Here is a 19,386-nt window from a genome sequence, read left to right as displayed (position 1 = left end):
GACTACTACCAACCAAACAAGCGAAGAAATTAAAAGACGAATAAACCTTATAAATAAGGCAAACCATGGACTCCAAAAACAATTCCACTCACGTAATATCCAAAGAAAAACTAAAATTATTATATACGAAACACTGCTGAGGCCGGTCCTCACATATGAGGCGGAAACATTGACTCTAACGCAGAAGAATGAAAGACTTCTGGGAATATTCGAGCGTAAGATACTCCGCAAAATATTTGGAGCTATAAACGATCAAGGGAAGTGGCGCAAAAGATTTAATTTCGAATTATATCAACTCTTTAATGAATCAAATGTCGTAAAATTCATTAAAAGGGACAAGATGGACTGGACAAAAAGAAGCAGAGGCCGACCGCGAATTAGGTGGTTAAATGGAGTTGAGACCGACTTGGGATACTAGAGATCAGAAACACGTTGCCAGAAACCGAACAGAATGGCGACGAATCTTAGAACAGGCCAGGAATAGTCTAGGAAGGACTAGAGCACCAGTGTCAATAATGAATTGCTGTTAAAGTGAAATCTAAAAGAGCAAAATTGTGTTCAAAAAAGCTTTTTAAATAAACCCCATAGAAAAAACTGTTGCTATGTTCAGAATGGGGAATAATTGTTAGCCGCATTTTCATATTTGACTAGACTAACATGATAACATCATTTTTTTTTTGTATTACACATATATTTTCATAGATTTATCTTATTATATAAACAATCTGTTCGCTTATATTGCTGTTTGCAAAACTTTTATTTGGGAATAACGTAAAATATCTCAGATTTTGTTTTTCGTTTTGACCTAGGTCAAAGACAAAGTGACCTAAAAACTACGAAAATTTTTAAATGTTCAGAATTACTATTTAATGGCTAAAGATGTTTTAGGGGACTATAAAAAACGGCTAATTTGGTTGAAGATATTTAAAAATACTTTAAATTGATTTTAGATTTATACAGGGGTATTTGCATTTAATAAACGTTTCCATTGGATTTATTGTTTTATATTCTTTCAGCTAATTGTCACCAATGAGCAAATTTTCACTATTTAAAGATTTGGTATTTAGTGTTACTTGTATTTGTGTTAATTTGCAGTGTATTTCAAATAAAGTCGATATGATCAATGCTTTTCTTGAGGATCAAAATTTATATGACCTCATATGTTTTTCGGGCACTGGCAAAGTGAAGAAAATTTAAAATTAATTAGCATCTCCGGCTTTTCATTAGCTAATTTCTTTTGTAGGGTAAAAAAGAAACAAGGCGGAGTTGCAATTTATGTAAAAGAAGATCTTATGTATTCTTCTCTTAATCTAAATGTATATAATATAGAGCAAAGTGCAATTTATGTACCTTCAACAAAAACCAATATTTTAACTGTATACATATCGGGCAAGGGTGACTTTACTTGTTTTTGGTGAATTTTGAGAATGTCATAACGTCCTTGCTTAGTAAAGCAGACAAACTGATCATACTTGGTGATTTTAATATAAATTTTAAAATTGAATCCGACCCTTCTTTTGATATTCAAAATCTATTAACATCTTTTGGTCTAAAAGTAACTATAAATGATTATACTAGAATCACGGGCCAGTCCAGTAGTTGCATCGACAACATTATGACAAATTTTTCTGAAAATAACTACAGAGTGGGCGTATTTGAACCTTGTTTTTCTGACCATCGAGCTCAATTTTTATTTATTGACTCTGAGCATAAAGTTGTTGGCACTAATCAAACATTTCAACGGTTTATTACTTCTTTTGGTTTACAGAAGCTTAAACGTGCGCTAGCTAGTACAAAGATGGACTTTTTCTATGATATTAATAATGATCCTGATTTTTTGACAGTCTTTCTTACCGAAACTTATAACAACTTAATATTAAAGCATTTTCCACTAAAAAAAGTACGACAAACTGCTGAAAAAACACAAGTGCATTGGTTTAATAATGAATTAAGGTCTTACAGATCTAATTTTTCTCTTATTAAATACATTGCAGATGCTACTAAGGATCCCGATTTATTCTTTGTCTTCAATTATAGAAATTATCCTTCTCCGTACAAGTCTTTTTTTCGTCTCGTTGTAAAAGAAGAGGTCTCTCAAATAATAAAGTCTCTTGGTAATTCTAATTCTAGGGAAGTTCACGAAATTAATACCAAACTTTTAAAAGAAACTTACCAAATAAAGGCAGATATCGAGCACTGTTCTATTAATTAAATCTTGCCCAAGTACTTTCGCTTCCTAGATCATCTTCAGGGGCATCTGAAATAAGCCAAGAAACGTTTTTTTTAAATGAAGAAATTGATTAACTTTAATTGAGTGGAATTGTCTTTCCTTTCATTATTTTATTTATTATGTATATCCGTTTCATCTAATCCTGTATTTATTAAAGTTACCCCCAAGTATTTATATTCATTGGTTTGTTTTATTGAGTTATTTACTTCCAGGCCTTCTCCGGTGTTTCCAAAGACCGTGTGTTGCGTTTTATCATACATAATTTTCAAACCCCAGCTTCCAAATTCTTCTTCAAGCTTTTTATCATCTATACAATGTCGTTTTTATGTTGTTTTGACAATTGTAACCTATTTTTCTTTTGTTGTAATGTTAAAAGCGGCTTTTGCTGAGCCTGAAACAAAATGGAAATTTTCAAAAACAGTTCTTACTGAATTTTTCAATTATATAACTTACTTTGTAAGTACCAAATTATAATTTGTCGGCCTCTCGGTGACATGTTGTTCTAGAAACGTATCATCCAACGACAGTCCACAAAACACTTAAGGGCATAGACGCAAAATGTCGCCTGTCAAAATGTCCAATGCGTTTTAAATGTATTAATTTTTTTTCGAATCCTGTGAAAACTAATAAGTATTTTTGAAAAATTCAAACGCAGAATGAAAGATTGCCTTATTACCGAGGTCCGAAAGTCCCTTAGAATAACCAAAAAGTTTCTTTTGAATGAGATATTTGAAATTAAAAGTCACACTAAATTTTCTCTTTTTTCGCCCCTGTAACTTATTTAAATAAACATTTTAGAAGTTTTCAGGGACTTTCGGCACTCCTTAATAACGTAATTTTTCATTCTGCGTTTAAATTTTTCAAATATACTTATTAGTTTTCTCGGGATTCGAAAAAAATGAATACATTTAAAACACTGAACATTTTGACAAGCGACATTTTGCGCCTTAACTCTAGATAAGTTACATGGCGTTTTTTTACTATAATACGTCTTAACGCTTTTCGATCTACTTCGGATATTTTACTTTTTTCTACATCTCTAGGTTTTGTGACGACCTAACCTATAACTTTGTACCTTCTGACTCTATTTTTTACACTATATTGTGACAGTTCCAACATATTCGTGATTTCCGAATTGAATTTTCCAGAATTAAAAAATCTAATGATGATCAAACAAATTTTCTCATCGATAACTTTACCTTGACCCATTTTAAAATTCACAAACGGTAATAAGCTTTACAATCAGTATCACAAAATACATTTGACATTAATTGACAATTATTTTGATGTCATTTTTCCATAGCTACCTGTGATTAAGATAATTATGAAATAATCAACGGATCTTGATGTAAGTGAATAAAAAGCCACGATTTAGCGAAACATTTTTTTCTTATTGCTGAAAATAAATAAAAAACTGTAAGGATAATGTATTTTAATAAATATTAATAAAAATATATTAATAAATATGGAAACTTCTAGAAGCATGTAGATGATGATTGGTTTATGATAATCATCATAATTGAAAATTTCATAGATGGGCTAACTGATATGGGAAGAAGCTCTTGAAACATAAATAAAAAACCAACATCGTATGAACTTTTATCACTAACGCCAAATCCGTATACTAAAAATACATATTCAGGAAATATTTGCGGAAGTATCTATTCTGTGGTACGTATAGTAAAACAGAGGATGTTGACCTGATTGAAAACTGTGTTGTGGATGACAGAATTTATGTTAATTCGACATATTTATTGAGAGTGAAAGAACTCTTTTTTATATACATAAAAGTTTTGTTCGAATGCTATATTAAACGTTCGATTGAAACGTAGATGTAGAAAAATTATAAAATGCCAATTTCTGCTCCATTTAAATAATAATCTATATATAACCAATAAATTATTTATATAAATACTTTTTATGAATACGTAATAATCGTAGAATTTGTAGTATTATAACTTGTTTATGAATTAACGATTAATTTTCTTTTGCAAATGATATTGGGAGACCTTTTCTCTCCTGTCGATTTGTAAAATAGTATTTGATTAGCCGTGATTATATGTTGCTTCCATTTTGTTCTGTGTTGTTCTTCTCTTCTTCTTCTTGTGCCACTTCTATCGGAGATTGGAAATCATCAACGATATCCTGATCTGTTTTACTGCTGATCTAAAGAGCTCATGCGTGATATTGTCAAACCACACTCTCAAATTTTGCAACCACAACATTTCTGTACGGCCTGGATTCCTTTGCCCTTCGTATTTTTTTCCTCGCATTAGGTGGCCCAAATATTCGAGTTTTCTTCGATTTAAAGTTAACATAACATCCGTCTCTTTTCCTTTACGACGTAACACTTCCACTCTTCTTTTTTTCTCCCCTTTTATCATCATCCAGCCTCAAGAGTCCACTGCTGAACATAGGCCTCTTCCTCATGTTTCCAACCCCGTGTATCTTGCGCCGCTCTCATCCAGTTTTTATTGAGTCTTCTTAAATCGTCAGTCCATCTTGTAGGTGGTCGACCGACGCTTCTCTTGTCTTCCCTTGGCCTCCATTCCAATAACCTCTTTGTCCATCTCCCATCTGTCATTCTAGCTATGTGTCCTGCCCATCTCCATTTTAGTCTGGCTATCTTCTCGATGATGTCAGTCACTCCGGTTCTTCTCCTGATGTCTTCGTTGGTTATTCTGTCTCGCAGAGTTATTCCTAACATGGACCGCTCCATTCTTCTCTGCGTGACTCTCAGTTTGGTAGCTGCTGCTTTTGTTAAGGTAAGTGTTTCTGCTCCGTACGTCAAGACTGGGAGGACGCACTGATCAAATACCTTTTTCTTTAGGCATGTGGGCAGCTCACTTTTAAAAGTTTCTCTCAGTTTTCCAAATGCTGCCCACCCAAGGCCGATTCTTCTCTTCAGTTCATGAGTCTGGTTATCCCTGCCAATCATAATTTCATGTCCCAGGTATTTATATCTATCTACGAGTTCTATTTCTTTCCCACCAATACTGATGTTCTGGTTGGGTACCAAATTGGTCATGATTTTTGTTTTCGAGATATTTATATTTAAACCTACACTTTTTGTAGCCACAACGAGTTCCTGTACCATCTCTCTTGCCATACCTAGATCTTCAGCTATTATAAGTATATCATCGGCGAAACGTAAGTTGTTTAGATATTCTCCATCTATTTTTATTCCCTTTGTCATCCAATCCAAATTCTTAAAAGCATGTTCTAGCACCGTATTAAAAAGTTTAGGTGACATTGGGTCTCCTTGTCTAACCCCCCGTTCTATTTTTATGCGATTACTGTTAGTATGTAATCTGACAGTGGTTGTTGCCTGCAGGTATATTTTGTATAATAATTTAGTATATCTATAATCTAGCCTGCATTCTTTAAGCGCCTGTAATATTTTGCTTAGCTCAACTGTGTCAAAGGCTTTGTGAAAATCGATAAATATTAGAACTAGAGGTTTATTGTATTCCACTGCTTTCTCTATTAGGGTTTTTATACTTTGTAGATGGTCATTTGTTCCGTAACTTTTTCGGAATCCTGCCTGTTCCCTTGGTTGATAAGTCTCTAATTTTCGTTCCATTCTCTTAACTAGTATTCGCGTAAACAACTTATATATATGGCTGAGGAGGCTAATCGGTCTGTAATTCTCTAAATTTGCTTTGTCTCCTGCTTTGTGTAATAGAATCATAGTAGCATTGTTCCAGTCTGTTGGAATATTGGCGCTGTGAAGGCAGATATTGAAAAGTTGTTTAATTTTTTCAAGTAATACATCCCCTCCAATTTTTAGTGCTTCTGATACTATTCCATCTTCACCCGGGGTTTGATTATTTTTCATTTTCTTCAGGGCTTCTTTGATTTCTGATTTTGTTATATCGGGCATTAAATCTGATCCTTGGTTTAATACCCCAGTTTTTAGTGTAATTGGAGGTTCCGTATTGTTATCTTTTTTTCTTGATCTTTATAACTCTGTGTAGAACTCTTCGACTATTCTTAATATTTCATCTCTGTTCGTTGTTTCTTCTCCAGTGCTGTTTCTCAGTTTGTTAATTTCTATTTTCCCCTTTTGTACGCTCCTCTTCAAAACTTTCATGTTCTTATTTTGCTCTATTGCCTGTTATGTTTTTTCTACATTGTAGTTTCTTATGTCTTTTCTTATTGCCTTTGTGATCGTCTTATTTATTTCTCCCCTTTGCGTACTGTTTTTTTTTCAAACGGAGTATAAAACAAAAATGTAGTCCTTTTGAAATATCTTGCATTTTCTTACTTAAGCCGAAAATAACTTTTGACATTCACCTCGTATCATACCTACATAAAACATAGGTACTTGTACAAAAAACTAGTACACAAGCTTTTTAAGAATTGTAGTTTTTCTACAATGATTTCGTTATCGTGCGAATGCCTATTTTCGGCACTTTACGATGGCGTCTAGCAAGGGGTAAGCATACAATATATTTTAAAATATTTAAAAATTTCGTTCGATTCCATATATTGTGAATTTGGGTTTTCGAGAATTTAAGCCTATCTAATTTACTTAAAATATTTACTTGAGCATTTAAGAACGTATATATGAACGTATGTATTTGAAGTAAAAGCAAATAAAATAATTTGCTTTTATTTCAAATACATTTTGCAGTTTTTTTTATGTAATGACAATTATTATTCTTTTTAAATTATATACGAATGATTTGTACATGATTTAACTTTTTTATTTCCAATGCTTTGTATATTAATCATTGTCTGGTAATTTTTTCACTTTTTACGATTGTTAGAAAAAACGAAAGTAAGAATTCCTTTTGGTACATAGGCTCTTTTTTTTTCATAGTTTTGCAGTAATCTCGTCTCCAATATTAATCTTTGGCCCATGGATTTTTTACTTTTTTTAAATATTTTATGATGTAATTTTTCTTTGAAAGATAATATTTTTGTTTGTGTTTATTACATAGAATTTTCGATATATAGTTTTCTTATTTTTATAGAGAGGATAAGACTATATCGTTGGAGACAACGATGAGAAGGGGTGCCTTTGCCAACCAGTTGAAGAAGCTGGAGACCGTGTACATAATTCCCAAGCTGCCGCACAGCAGGATCTACCCACCGCCAGCACCTGCCAAGAAGCCCGTGGAGAAGAGTTCGGAGGAGCTGGAAACTGACGAGAGCACATCATCGGCGGACTCGAAGAAGATCGATAACGAACCACCAGCGGAGAAGAATGGGAATCAAACGACTGATAAATTAGCGAATAAGCTGAAATCGTTGACGATGGTATCGACGAACGACGACTTTATCATGGTAGACTTGGTAATTTTTATTTTTTTGCAAAACACTGCATGTGCTTAGGGGAGTTTTAAGTTACTAACTATCATTTTTAACAACATTACAAACTATTTTAATTGCTGCTACTTTGTCATTAGCAGAGTAGCAACTAGATTTTCGTACTTGTATAATTTGTTTGAGTTTTTTTCGTATTTTATCGAATAACGAACCGCGGAAGCATTCAAATTTTAAGCTATTGTTCTCAGTGACTCATTTTTCTCAATACCCTACCTCTCCACCACCTGAAATAACGGTACTATCGTTATTTTTTATATTTTCTCTTATTTGGTTTATTTCTTCATTAGTTGCACCTTTCGCTGTTTCACTTTGGTCGTCAATTTCAAGAGTTGGACCCTTCCATTTGATACCAATCGTTTTCTTCCTATTCATTTGGAAGTAAATCTTAAATATAATCTTGATATTTGTACATGTCAACTTCTTGTGATTGTGGTCTGACCCCATATGTATGCCTGGATAGTTTTTTGCACTCGGAATACTTGACTATTCAGAACAAATCAATTTGATTTCTTATAACTGTTTTCTCGTTGTTTTGAAGTGATTTCTAGCTACAGCTGATTCCTAATAAAACTACAACCGTTTTATAATAACCCCCCACACATTCTCTATTGGGTTTAAATCTGGACTGTAGCTGGGCCATGGTAAGGTTTCGATGTTGTTATTCTGGAGCCACTGGTTTATTATATTTGCAGTGTGAACAGGACAGTTTAGTTCAGGAAATGAAGCTCGATAAAAGTTAAAACCTCGCAATTTTTTCGTCCTGCATGGATTGAGTTGAAATTTTAACAGAAGGTAGGTGATAGCCCAAGGATCAAAATCTATATCGAACCGAAATGCGCTGAAGGGTTTTAGGGGTGAAAACTACCCCTAATTGTCAAAAATTATAAAATAACATATTAAACCTGAATATGGGTAAGATTTGGTTTGAATTAGTTAAATAATAATTATTTTATACTATTGAATAGAGTTCCATCATATTTCAACCCTTAAAAAGCAACCCTTGTTAGAGATTAATGTAAAAAAATTACTAATTCTAAAAAAATGATTTCGCCTTCGATCGATTTGGATAAAAATTTGGATTTAAGCTCAACTCACCCTCTGCTTTATAGTTTATGTCATGCAGATGAACCCTGATTGTTCTTAGGGGTGAAAACTACCCCTAATTTTCAAAAATTGTAAAATAACATTACAAATCTTAAGATGAGTGAAATTTGGTTTGGATTAGTTAAATAGTGATTTTTTTATACTTTAAAATACAATTTCATAAATTTTCAACCCTTAAAAATCAATTGTTATGAGTGCTATAGGTGAAAACAATTTTTCAACTTTTGAAAATCACCCTTTACAACATTGCAGTTTTTATAAACTAATTTAATAGATATAAATTGAAAAAAGTAGAATTAAATACAAAAAAATGTATCAACATAAAAAGGCACCATATATTCTTATACATTTACATAAATAGTTGAAAATATTTACATTTATAGGTAAAACAATTATAATATTAATTTTATTCGTCATCAATTACATCTTCATCGTGATCTATGCCATCCTCATCTTCTTCAATTATTGGTGGACTATTATTGCACCCTTCACCTGAGCACCCAGAACAAGTAGAGTTACAGTACAAACCAACTTTTCTGCACCCACATGAAACGCCGCATCCTTTCTTGCATTGGCAAAAAATAATTTTCAAAAGTTCATCGGGTGCAGGTTGTTTGTTCATGCGTACGGGTAATAACAAACCATCTTTGGAATACCATCCCCAATCTGTTGCTCTGATATTTTCATTACCAAGCCACTGTTGAATTTGGTAATAGCATCTTTTTGAATGCTCATCTAAGGCATCAACAGTGGGCAGAAGGGATGATAGCTTAACCGCACAGTTTTTCGTTGTAGCTTTGATGTACTATACTAATGGAATTTTCCGGAAAAAAAATTAATTGGTTTTTTTAACGTATTTCCTTCATTTTTAACGATAGAGTGTTTCTTCAAAAACGATTTTGTAGAGGTTCTTAAGAGCTACAAGGATCTGTGAATTAAATCTTTTTGGAACCCTTGGTTTTTAAATGGGGTGAGTTTAAAGGGCTCGAAAAAGATGGTGCTTGATCGTAAATCGATGCTTTAAACGGCTATATCTCGTCAAATATTCATTGTACAACAAATCTAAATAAAGGAAAATTTTAGTCATTAAAAAAGCTACAATTTAGTACATTTTTATTTTTTTCATATATTCAGTATTTTCGGGGATATTTAGAAAAAGAAGGGTAAAAAATATGAAATTGTAAATCGTTTCTCGCTTTAAGCTGTACCTACTTTTTCTAAAACTAAGCATTTTAAATGGGTCAAACTTCTTGGGCGTATTAACAATACATGTACAAAGAGAATTGCAGAAGGGTGAAGATCGATTTTAATTGTAAGGGTAGTTAGGGGGTTGTTTTCATCGATTTTTTCGTAAAAAATGAGGTATTGACCTTATTTTCATCATAACTCACTCAATTTTTGAGCTAGAGTTTTTTTTTATAATAGGTCTATTTATGCTCTTTAAAAAAGGTTCTATGAGTTTTCTTCCAAAAATGCATCATTTTCCCGATATTTGACTTTGAATCTTTCAAATTTGGCATTTGAAGAAAACCGCTGAACATTGATAGGCCATATTTCGGTTCCTATTATATCGTAAAAACATTTTAAAAAATGAATTGTATTTGTCTTTTTAACTACAAATTTGTTCTCTACAATTTTTTTGATAAAATGCACCATTTTCGAGTTATTCGCGAAAAATCAATTAAAAACGTCGATTTTTTCGTCTAAAAGTTGTTACTTTCAATCGCGAATAACTTGAAAAATATCAGTTTTACAAAAAAAATGTATAGAAATTTTTTGTTTAGAATCACTTTTTTAATCGAAACCTGTGGTTAAAACGTAAAAAAAAATTTTCACCCCCGAGATGGGGTGCCAACCACCCCCAAGGCTTTGGCGCACTTTGGTTCGATATAGATTTTGATCCTTAGGCTATTACCTACCTTCTGTTAAAATTTCAAGTCAATCCACGCAGGACGAAAAAATTGCGAGGTGAAATGCTTCATTTCCTGGACTAGTTATCTTGTTGGAGGATAAAATTATTTTCTGGATACAACTGTTCTACACTGGGGAACATGATGTTTTCTAGAATATTCAGATAAGTCTGCCCAACAAACCTGCCATCAATACGCCCATTCCCATTCCTCTAGATAAAATCCATCCCCATACAGAGGATTAAATATATTATTATCTGGTCTATACAGCCCAATTTTGCCCTTTTTAGAAGATTGAAAAATTTTCTCATCTGTAAGTATTTCCTTGTCCCAAAAATCTTGATTTTGTAGCTGATGGTTTAAAGCAAATTTAAGTCTTGATTGCTTCTTTAGGTACCGTCGGTACCTACGACGCGATGCTTTAATTCTATGCCAAGTTGTTGTCATTCTTCTCGGAAACTGTGACATAATTCTTGCAGTTTTCGCATCTTCAAAATGATTCTCTTCTAATCTCTCCAAAAGCGTACGATCTTCATGAGCGGTAGTTATTTTTGGTCTTCCAGAACTTTGCTTTCTTTCAAGAGTTTCTTGCTCTCTCCATCTTTTATTAATATTAAAAACTGTTGTTCTACTTATGTTAAAATGGTTGGCTACGGCAGATAGTGACCAACCATCTTCTAATTTTGTTACAATTCTTGCTTTTAATTCTTTGCTAGCATGTGGAGCCATTTTTTGAGGTTGAACTATCCTTCAAAATACACTGCTCAATTTTCTACAAAATACGATTTAAAAGTCGTATCAATTTAATTTAAGAAGCAGCTGTACATATTACCATTCGTCTGGGAAACAGTTTAAACCGACTGTTTAATATCACATTCTTGGCAAAATTATTACAAAAGTATTACATCAATCGTCTCTGTCATTAAGTGAGGCCAGTTAGTATCGTCAAGTGTTGTTAGATACTTTTTCTTCGCCAATTTTTGTATTAAAATAAGACCTTTTGTAATAGACATTATTACGTCAAAAAATTTAATTTTGTTCTTTGTTTGCTGTGAGTTGTTTCCTGCTCTTAGTAGATTTCGAACAGTCTATGCTCCAATTGTAAGTGAGTTTTTCATTCCAACAAGCCCGGAGGTTCTTAATACCCCTGCTTCATTTAAGAAGCGCCAGAATTCAGCCATTGTTGATTTTACTTGCCATCGTGTTTCTTCTTGCTTTCTAAAGCCTGATGCCGATGACCTTATTCCGCCCTTAAAATTCATATCTCTACTTAAGCACCACAGAGTGTCACTATTTCCCCTTCGTAAGGGAGCTGTTGTGGATTTTAGGAGGACTATTTATACCGAAGATCGTTTGATACTTTTCTCCATATCTGGTTACCCCCAGTTTAGCCTGCAGACTAATGTACCCGGGATGCGGCATTCATATCTACTTAAGGACCACAGAGTGTCACTATTTCCTCTTCGTAAGGGAGCTGTTGTGCATTTTAGGAGGACTATTTATACCGAAGATCGTTTGATACTTTTCTCCATATCTGGTTACCCCCAGTTTAGCCTGCAGACTAATGTACCCGGGATGCGGCACTTAGAGCCATATGTGAGAGTTATGTAGGTGGCTTATGAGGACCAGTTATCTAGAACGCCTGATATGGCCATCACCTTCAACCTTATACTTGTTTTTAGTTCTGTAATATTTTTATCTTTACGATAACCTGCTTCTTTGAGTATTATAGTATTCTTTGTGGTTACAATGATTTTTAAACATCGTTTCTTACTTGAACTGCGCTTTTGGGAGTTTTGTTTTCGTATATAATATCATAAGAGAGAAAATTTTGCCGGCAATATTTTCGGCTGGTATGAAAGTTTGTTGCTTGGCAATTTTTGCGAATTAAATTTTGACAGTTAAATCACGAGACGTCAGTTGAGTGATTATGTCAAAATTTCATACTTGGTTCCAAGTGGACAGTTTTTGAACCAAGATCCATCCTTCCAGTTGAGGTGAACGGTAAGAAAGAGTCTATCTGATAAAATCTTTGGTTCCCTTTTTTCCATTAATTTCAAAAATAATCTAACTGGGCATACATTTTCGTTTGATGAATTCCTTATCAGCCATTTGCTGCTTGCCAAACTTTTCGAACCGTCTGTTTTGGAAAAAATACTGTTGTATTCAATTCGGTTCATAAATTCTCCCATAACATCAAATTCCTTCTGGAAAAAGTGAATCTTGCAGTTTACGGCCTCATTGCCTCTCCAAGCAAGTTCAAATGAACAAAGGTGAAAAAACTTTTTTTGTGCTCCATCGAGTGTTTCCTCGTCGTAGTTTTGGATGATTTTCGGTGGAGAATGCTTTTGAACTGAGTTTTCTTTTTTCTTGAACAGTTTGAAGCTGCCTCCGCTTGGTATCTCTGGCCAATCTTGCACATTAGAAGGATATATCTGTGAAAGCGTCGATTTTTATGCCGTACTCCGTAAAATACTTTTCTTGTACCATTTTTGCTGTAGTATTTCACATTGACTTTACAGACGTCTCTTTATAGTCTTTGCCATTGCCTTTTTTCATGTTAAAGGCATAATCCTCGAGAATTGGGGGAATTGGAATCCTGCATGTTCAATGGGACATTTTCCGAAACCAATTCTTTGATTTCTTCAGCTTAATGGCATTAAAATCTTGATTTTTCGTCTGGATTCATTATATCTGTCCAAAATTGATTACGCCTTAATGACGTTTGTCAAACTGACAACAATAGAATTACCAGAAACCTTCGTTAACGGTCTGTCATAATTTTGTCGCTGAGAAATCACGGACAGGAAGGAGTTTTGTCAGTGTGGCGTTGCTATGACGTTTTATCAGTTAAAAATAGTCTAGTGAAATAGTCACGTAGATGCGTCTTGTGATAACCCTTGTAAAACCCTTACGATAACAATTTTCACTTATTTCACTAAGAAAAAAAGTGCGAGAAAGGAAATTAGCTTACCTAACTTGTTTATAAAGTAAATATTAAATAAAGTGGAAAAAACTTACGTTCGTCTTGTATAGTCATCACAGAAAACATTTTATTAAATTTAATACCGTTTCTTTAAATTTCCTGGCCTGGTTCTACTTGAAGTGGTGTATCCACGTAACAGACGTTTGCTACTCATATCGGCCAGCATGATCTGATTGACTCCACCTATAAAAGACATTTGGTTGTTTGTGAGTATAACTACTATCGTAAGAACTTGTAAGCCACGATGTCCCACTTCGGCCTGGATCCACTCTGTTCGGACCAGATTTTCGTTTATCATAAGATGTAATGAATGCGTGCCCAAAATGTACCAATTTTCTGTGATAGCTCTAAAACTTTTGAGTTATTATACGCATGCCATCTCTTTTGGTTCAGTATTTTAATGCGTAAACTCGAAATTCAATATGATTGTCAGGTTATTGTTTCAAAAACATAGACTGTGTAAGGGTCTGCAACGAGAGGCGAATGCAGTTCAGTGGTGGAATGTAATTTTATTATAGTCAAGGAAATCATTGAAAGAACGTCTTGTTAGTGGTATTTGTGTTTCCTTTGGTTATGTCCACCTCGAGTTTCTATAGTCGACGATTCTTGCGATGTGTAACTAACTTTGCGAACCACAACTACGGTAGGGACAGGATTTAACCTGGCTTGCTTCGTGCGAAATTCGTAGCCTCTGGAACTGAGAATTCTGGCATATTGAAGGCACCTGGTGTGCCCAATACCTTGACTGTGGTTGTTGAATCTTGCACTGTGATGGCTTGAATTTACACTATCAATTAGCATGAATTTATCCGGTAGCTGCTAGCGTGCGTGTGTGTGAGTTGTTGTTGGTCACCATGTCGCTGCGGGAGCGATGAAAAGACCAAACGTTTGGTTGATTCGGTGTGCTTTTTTTTCTGTTTTTCTGCTATGTTTAATTATTTAGAACGTGTTCTCAAATTTGCCAGATTTGTTTATAAAATTCGCGCTAACTACGCAATTTTTTTAACGGAATTGACTACTATATTTAACAAAATTACAAAGTTTATAAAAATTTTCATTTCAATATTCAGAATTTATTCAAGATCACTTTATCTTATCTGCTATGTTGTCTAAAAATATATAGATTTTCTTGTGCACTCATAAAACGTTAACAGTGACATTACATCTATAAATAATATCGTTAAAGACCAATAAATCTTCTTGACCTATCACAACATTAACCATCTAACCACATAAATAATAATTATTAAATGCATGATGCACTTTGATCAAACGTTTCGTTGACGTCTCTAATTACATTTGCGCAAAATTCTTAATAAACCGTTTAAAGAATATTACCATTGAATTAGAAAGATCGTAAATATTTTTGTGGAAGTTTGTTTTTTCATTATGTCATTATTAGTCGTTTCTCAAGGTTAATAACAATCTCAACTGGTGTTTAATCGTGGATTTTACGACAGTTAATCTTTTGTTGTAAATTGTATGGAGTATACATAAGACATTAGGCATGTTATTGACGTAAGACGACCTTCTGTATTGTTTTTGTCGTTAAAAATCTTTTTTGAAAGTATTTAGCTGAATATATTCCTTCTATATTTGTGACAAAGTACAATAAAATGTTCGAATATTTTCCAACCTTCTGCTTGACTATGAAGACTACGCATGTTTTGAAGCTATTTTCTTGTGGCATTTTACAGTAATTACTATTTTAATGGGAATCATTATAACAATGTTATGGAATAACATCGAAAATAAACAATGGCAGAATTTTGCCAAAAAGGCAAAAGTTTTTGTGGCATTGAACACATTATTTAAACGGACGAATAGAAGATTTTGCACGACCGCGCAAAAGCTGGAGTGACAACCTTCCATAGAGGTATTAATCCGCCAATGAACAAGCAGACTTGCTTATAAAGAGGAAGAAGAAGAGGAGAATAGACGATTTTAGATTGTTTTTAAGATATCGCCAGCTAATGCCGAGGACCATATATTTAGAACTTAAATACAAGGGCGCTCCAATAAGTACTTAGCCTCACCGCCAGATGGCGCCACTATCGCAAGAGAAGTACATTCACGTAGAGTAGAGTAAAATCATTCTTTTTTTCCTGATATGTCGTATCATCTGCGAATTGTATGGTTTTGTATGGAGATATGAATTTAGGCAAATCGTTGACATACATTATAAACAAAACAGGTCCTAAGACTGAACCTTGGGGGACTCCATGTTTGACGGATAGAAGTTCGGAGAGATGACCTTTAGGCACTACCGCCTGGTGTCTGCCACATAGATAAGATGTTATAAGCTTAAGAGGGATACCTCTAATTCCATAGTAATCTAATTTGTGGAGCAAAATGTGTGAAACGCAATCAAAAGCCTTCGACAAGTCGCAAAGAGAGATGTCTATGCGATTGCCGCGTTCAAGCCCCTCAATCACCTCGCTCACAACATTAAATACCGCGTTCGTAGTAGAACGAGCACTTCTGAATCCATATTGTGAGTAGCTAAAGTAATTATTTGACTCAAAATAGGAATAAAATTGTTGTTCGAATTTTTTCAATCACTTTCCCAAAAGTAGAAATAATGCTTATGGGTCTGTAATTGTCAGTTTTTGAGGAATCGCCTTTTTTGTAGAATGGTAGTACTTTTGAGTATTTTATAGGACTTCTGGAAATACTCCAGTTGATAGAATTAAATTAATAAGATGAGTGAAAGGTGTTAAAACTATTTCGTAAGTTTCTTTTAAAATGTTGCTATTGAGATGATCTGCCGTCGCCACGGCCTAATTAATCTAATTTTGCTACGAACTGCCGTCCCGTCCACCGTATTCTCCAGATTTGGCCCCTTGTGACTTCTTTTTGTTTCCAAAAAGAAGTCACTTTCAGTTTCTGTTATTTTCCATCGCTGTCACTGAAGCCTACTATGCAGACTGCACGAAAACGTATTTTTCTGACGGATTAAAGAAGTTGGAGCACCGCTAGATTAAGTGTATAGAGCTAAAAGGAGACTATGTTGAGAAATAAATCGCTACTTTTCCAAAATTTTCGTTTTTCTTTTGTTGGCTAACTATTTATCGGATCGCCCTCGTAAATTAAAGATATAGAATAACTGAATTGAGTTATTACTCAGCAATAAAACAAAATTTATTTGATTCGTAATTGTTGTGTAAAACTTTCTAAAGTACTCATACCATTTTCGCTTTATTTCAACATCGGATCTTAACACTCTTACATCTGACTCTTTATCTGCCTCACGTGAATCCTTTGATGTCCTTTGATGACTTGTCCCTTGCTTTAGAAATGCTGTATAACCTTTTCGTTCAATCGGGTGCTTACCACTCTTTATACAGTTTGCATACGATCTTTCCTTAGCAGTGGCTGCAGCAGGCTTTGCTTCCCTCTTTGCTACCTAATGTATCTTTATCTTCCTCTTTTTAGACCTCATAACCTTCTGTTACACTTCATCGTTACATCACTAAGTTTCTTTTTCCCTAGGAGAGGCCCTTTACCAGATGTTTTACCCTAGCACTTTTTCTCCTACTCGTACCACAACATTACTGTTGGATTCGCATCAGTCATCTACTGTATCTTCTTCCTCAAACTCTTCCAGCACTTACTCTTGAATACTTTTGACAAATTCTTATCCTTTAACTTTCACCACTTTACTTTGTGATTTTCTACTTGCTTACACACTTACCAGCAGATCACTTAACGGTCTTTAACCTCTTTTAGCTGGCTTTTTCTGCACAGCACAAAATCTATCTGATTTTCCGCTTGATCTCCTAATAGATGTACATTTTTGTTTTTAAATATAATGGCAATCTTTATTTCCTTAGAATATTTAAAACAAACTAGTTCTTTTTCCTATACCTCATTCCAACACCTAAGTATTGCATCAGTTGGTATACCCTCTTAGAGATATGGCAGCAATATCTATCAATTCTGCTCCAATTTTTCTCTTTTCCATCTATCAAATTCTATCATAGTCCAGTCGTCAGAGAGTTGACCCATAAAAATCATACGAACAAGCCGAATTTTGCAGAGAATATTAATTTTGGAACCCCAAAAAAGATGCAAAAAAGTTAACCACTTTTACCCCAATGCTTCCCACTAAAACCCCCTCGTAGGGGATTAAAAAACGCAAAAAAATAGATTTACCAAGAATCTGTACGTCGCAGAAAAAAATATTTCAAATAAAAAATGTAGCTGAGACAATTTTAAACAAAAATGTTTATTAGCACTTTTTGTGTAGAATGAATCGTTCTCTTAGAAACAACGGTTGAAGCGACCGTCGATTTTAAATGTCAGATATGCGCGCGAAATCAATGTTCAGTAAAATTGTATCAGCTCGACGGTAAAAATTCTTATTTTTTACAAATTTATAACTCTTAAGCCCTCTTTTTGTTCATTGCTAAAGTCTTTCCTATTTCAATTTAGTAGTATACTTTGTTTGCGCTTAAAATGCAGTAGATAAAGAACAAATACAAAAATACAGTCTAAATAAAGAATTAGATACTATAAAAATTATTTAAACGGTACATTACAAGTATTCAGAGCAGCAGCTTGTCCACTACCAGGCTTCGTTAGGTTAGATTAGGTTGGGTTTCATGTTCCAGCTCATTTTTCTTGCATTTTGACACAAAATGCACCTGGCCTGCTTAATATAAAAAGATTATGTTTATTAAACACATTTTCAATATTTCAACTTTGACGTAATCCACTTCCTGGATTTTAAGCAAACATTTTAATTGCACCATCATTCCACTGAACTTCCTTCAACCTAAATTACCTTTTCGTGTCAGTATGTGAACGTTGTAATGCTATTAATACCGCCATAAAATCTTTTGTTATAATCCAACATTCTTTAAATTCCTACTTTATTACATGATTAAACTGTTGCCAGCGATTTGCAAATTGTTTACGTTAGTTAGATGTAATTATGTGTCATCAAAGTTTCAAATCTCAAGTTCTTAGCCGGAAATTAAACAAACAAAACGAAGTGAATGAATATTCCATTTAAAATGATGCTTTGAGAACGTTTTTTATAAGTAAAGAGAATAATTATGTTGAAACAATTATTTGTGAATACATTTTTCTCCTTTTTAATATATTAAAGATACGCGGGGTGATCAAAAACTTAGAACTAATGCTACGAGGATACATTGAAAAATGTTGAGCCTACTATAGCCTTTTATGAAAAATTTTTAGCCTGAAACTGGTCGGCTAGATTATAATAAAGCCAATTATGTCTTTTACTACCTAAATTTATTTCATTTCTCATAAACTTTAAAATGTCGTTATGTTATTTAAAATAACAAAATACTTATCATTTTTTTTCTTTTCAGAAAACGCCCTTTGCTAGCACAAGCGAGAAGACCGAACTTGGTAAATTTTATCGAGAATGGCAGAGAGCACCGCAATTGCAGGTCTTCGATGAAATACCGCCCCTTGACGAATCGATTATCAACAGACAGCTAGAGACTTTGGAGTTCGATTCAACAGAGTACGACACGATGGTCCAGTCGATTTGCCAGTCGTCGACAAATAATTAACTGTATTTTATACTATTTTAATTTGTATTTTACAGTAACATGTATTTGTCCCTTTTATTGGTGTGTTTTATTTTCCTTTGCATCTGATCATATCGTCGCCGAAGTTATACTTCTATACGCGCACTCCACGTTGGAAATTTGTATGGGAGTGAATCTGTGAAATCATTACATATGTAAGATAATGAGTAAGAGAGAGACAGAAGATATATTTTCTCTCTCTTCCTCTCTCGAATATAAAAATGTTCCTTTTGTATATATAATTTAATATTATAT

General features: G+C 33.8%; 1 protein-coding gene across 2 annotated transcripts in view; it reads left to right on the top strand.

Annotated features, from left to right (window-relative positions):
• Atg13 (Autophagy-related 13) overlaps window positions 1-19,170 on the top strand; it is a 43,522-nt gene extending 24,352 nt beyond the window's left edge. Inside the window, exons 4-5 of one of the 2 annotated variants that reach the window (XM_072525163.1) lie at window positions 7,210-7,522; window positions 18,907-19,170. In XM_072525163.1, coding sequence (XP_072381264.1) covers window positions 7,210-7,522; window positions 18,907-19,113 — 520 coding nt within the window. In that variant the 3' untranslated portion in view covers window positions 19,114-19,170. Of the gene's footprint in view, window positions 1-7,209; window positions 7,532-18,906 lie in introns of both variants that reach the window. The other variant, XM_072525162.1, reaches the window with a different exon arrangement.
• Window positions 19,171-19,386: the final 216 nt, after the last annotated feature.

The sequence above is a fragment of the Diabrotica undecimpunctata genome, chromosome 3 (assembly GCF_040954645.1).
Source record: "Diabrotica undecimpunctata isolate CICGRU chromosome 3, icDiaUnde3, whole genome shotgun sequence".
Classification (NCBI taxonomy): domain Eukaryota; kingdom Metazoa; phylum Arthropoda; class Insecta; order Coleoptera; family Chrysomelidae; genus Diabrotica; species Diabrotica undecimpunctata.
The sequence above is the reverse complement of the archived record's forward strand: the minus strand, read 5'-3'. Positions and strand labels throughout refer to the sequence as shown.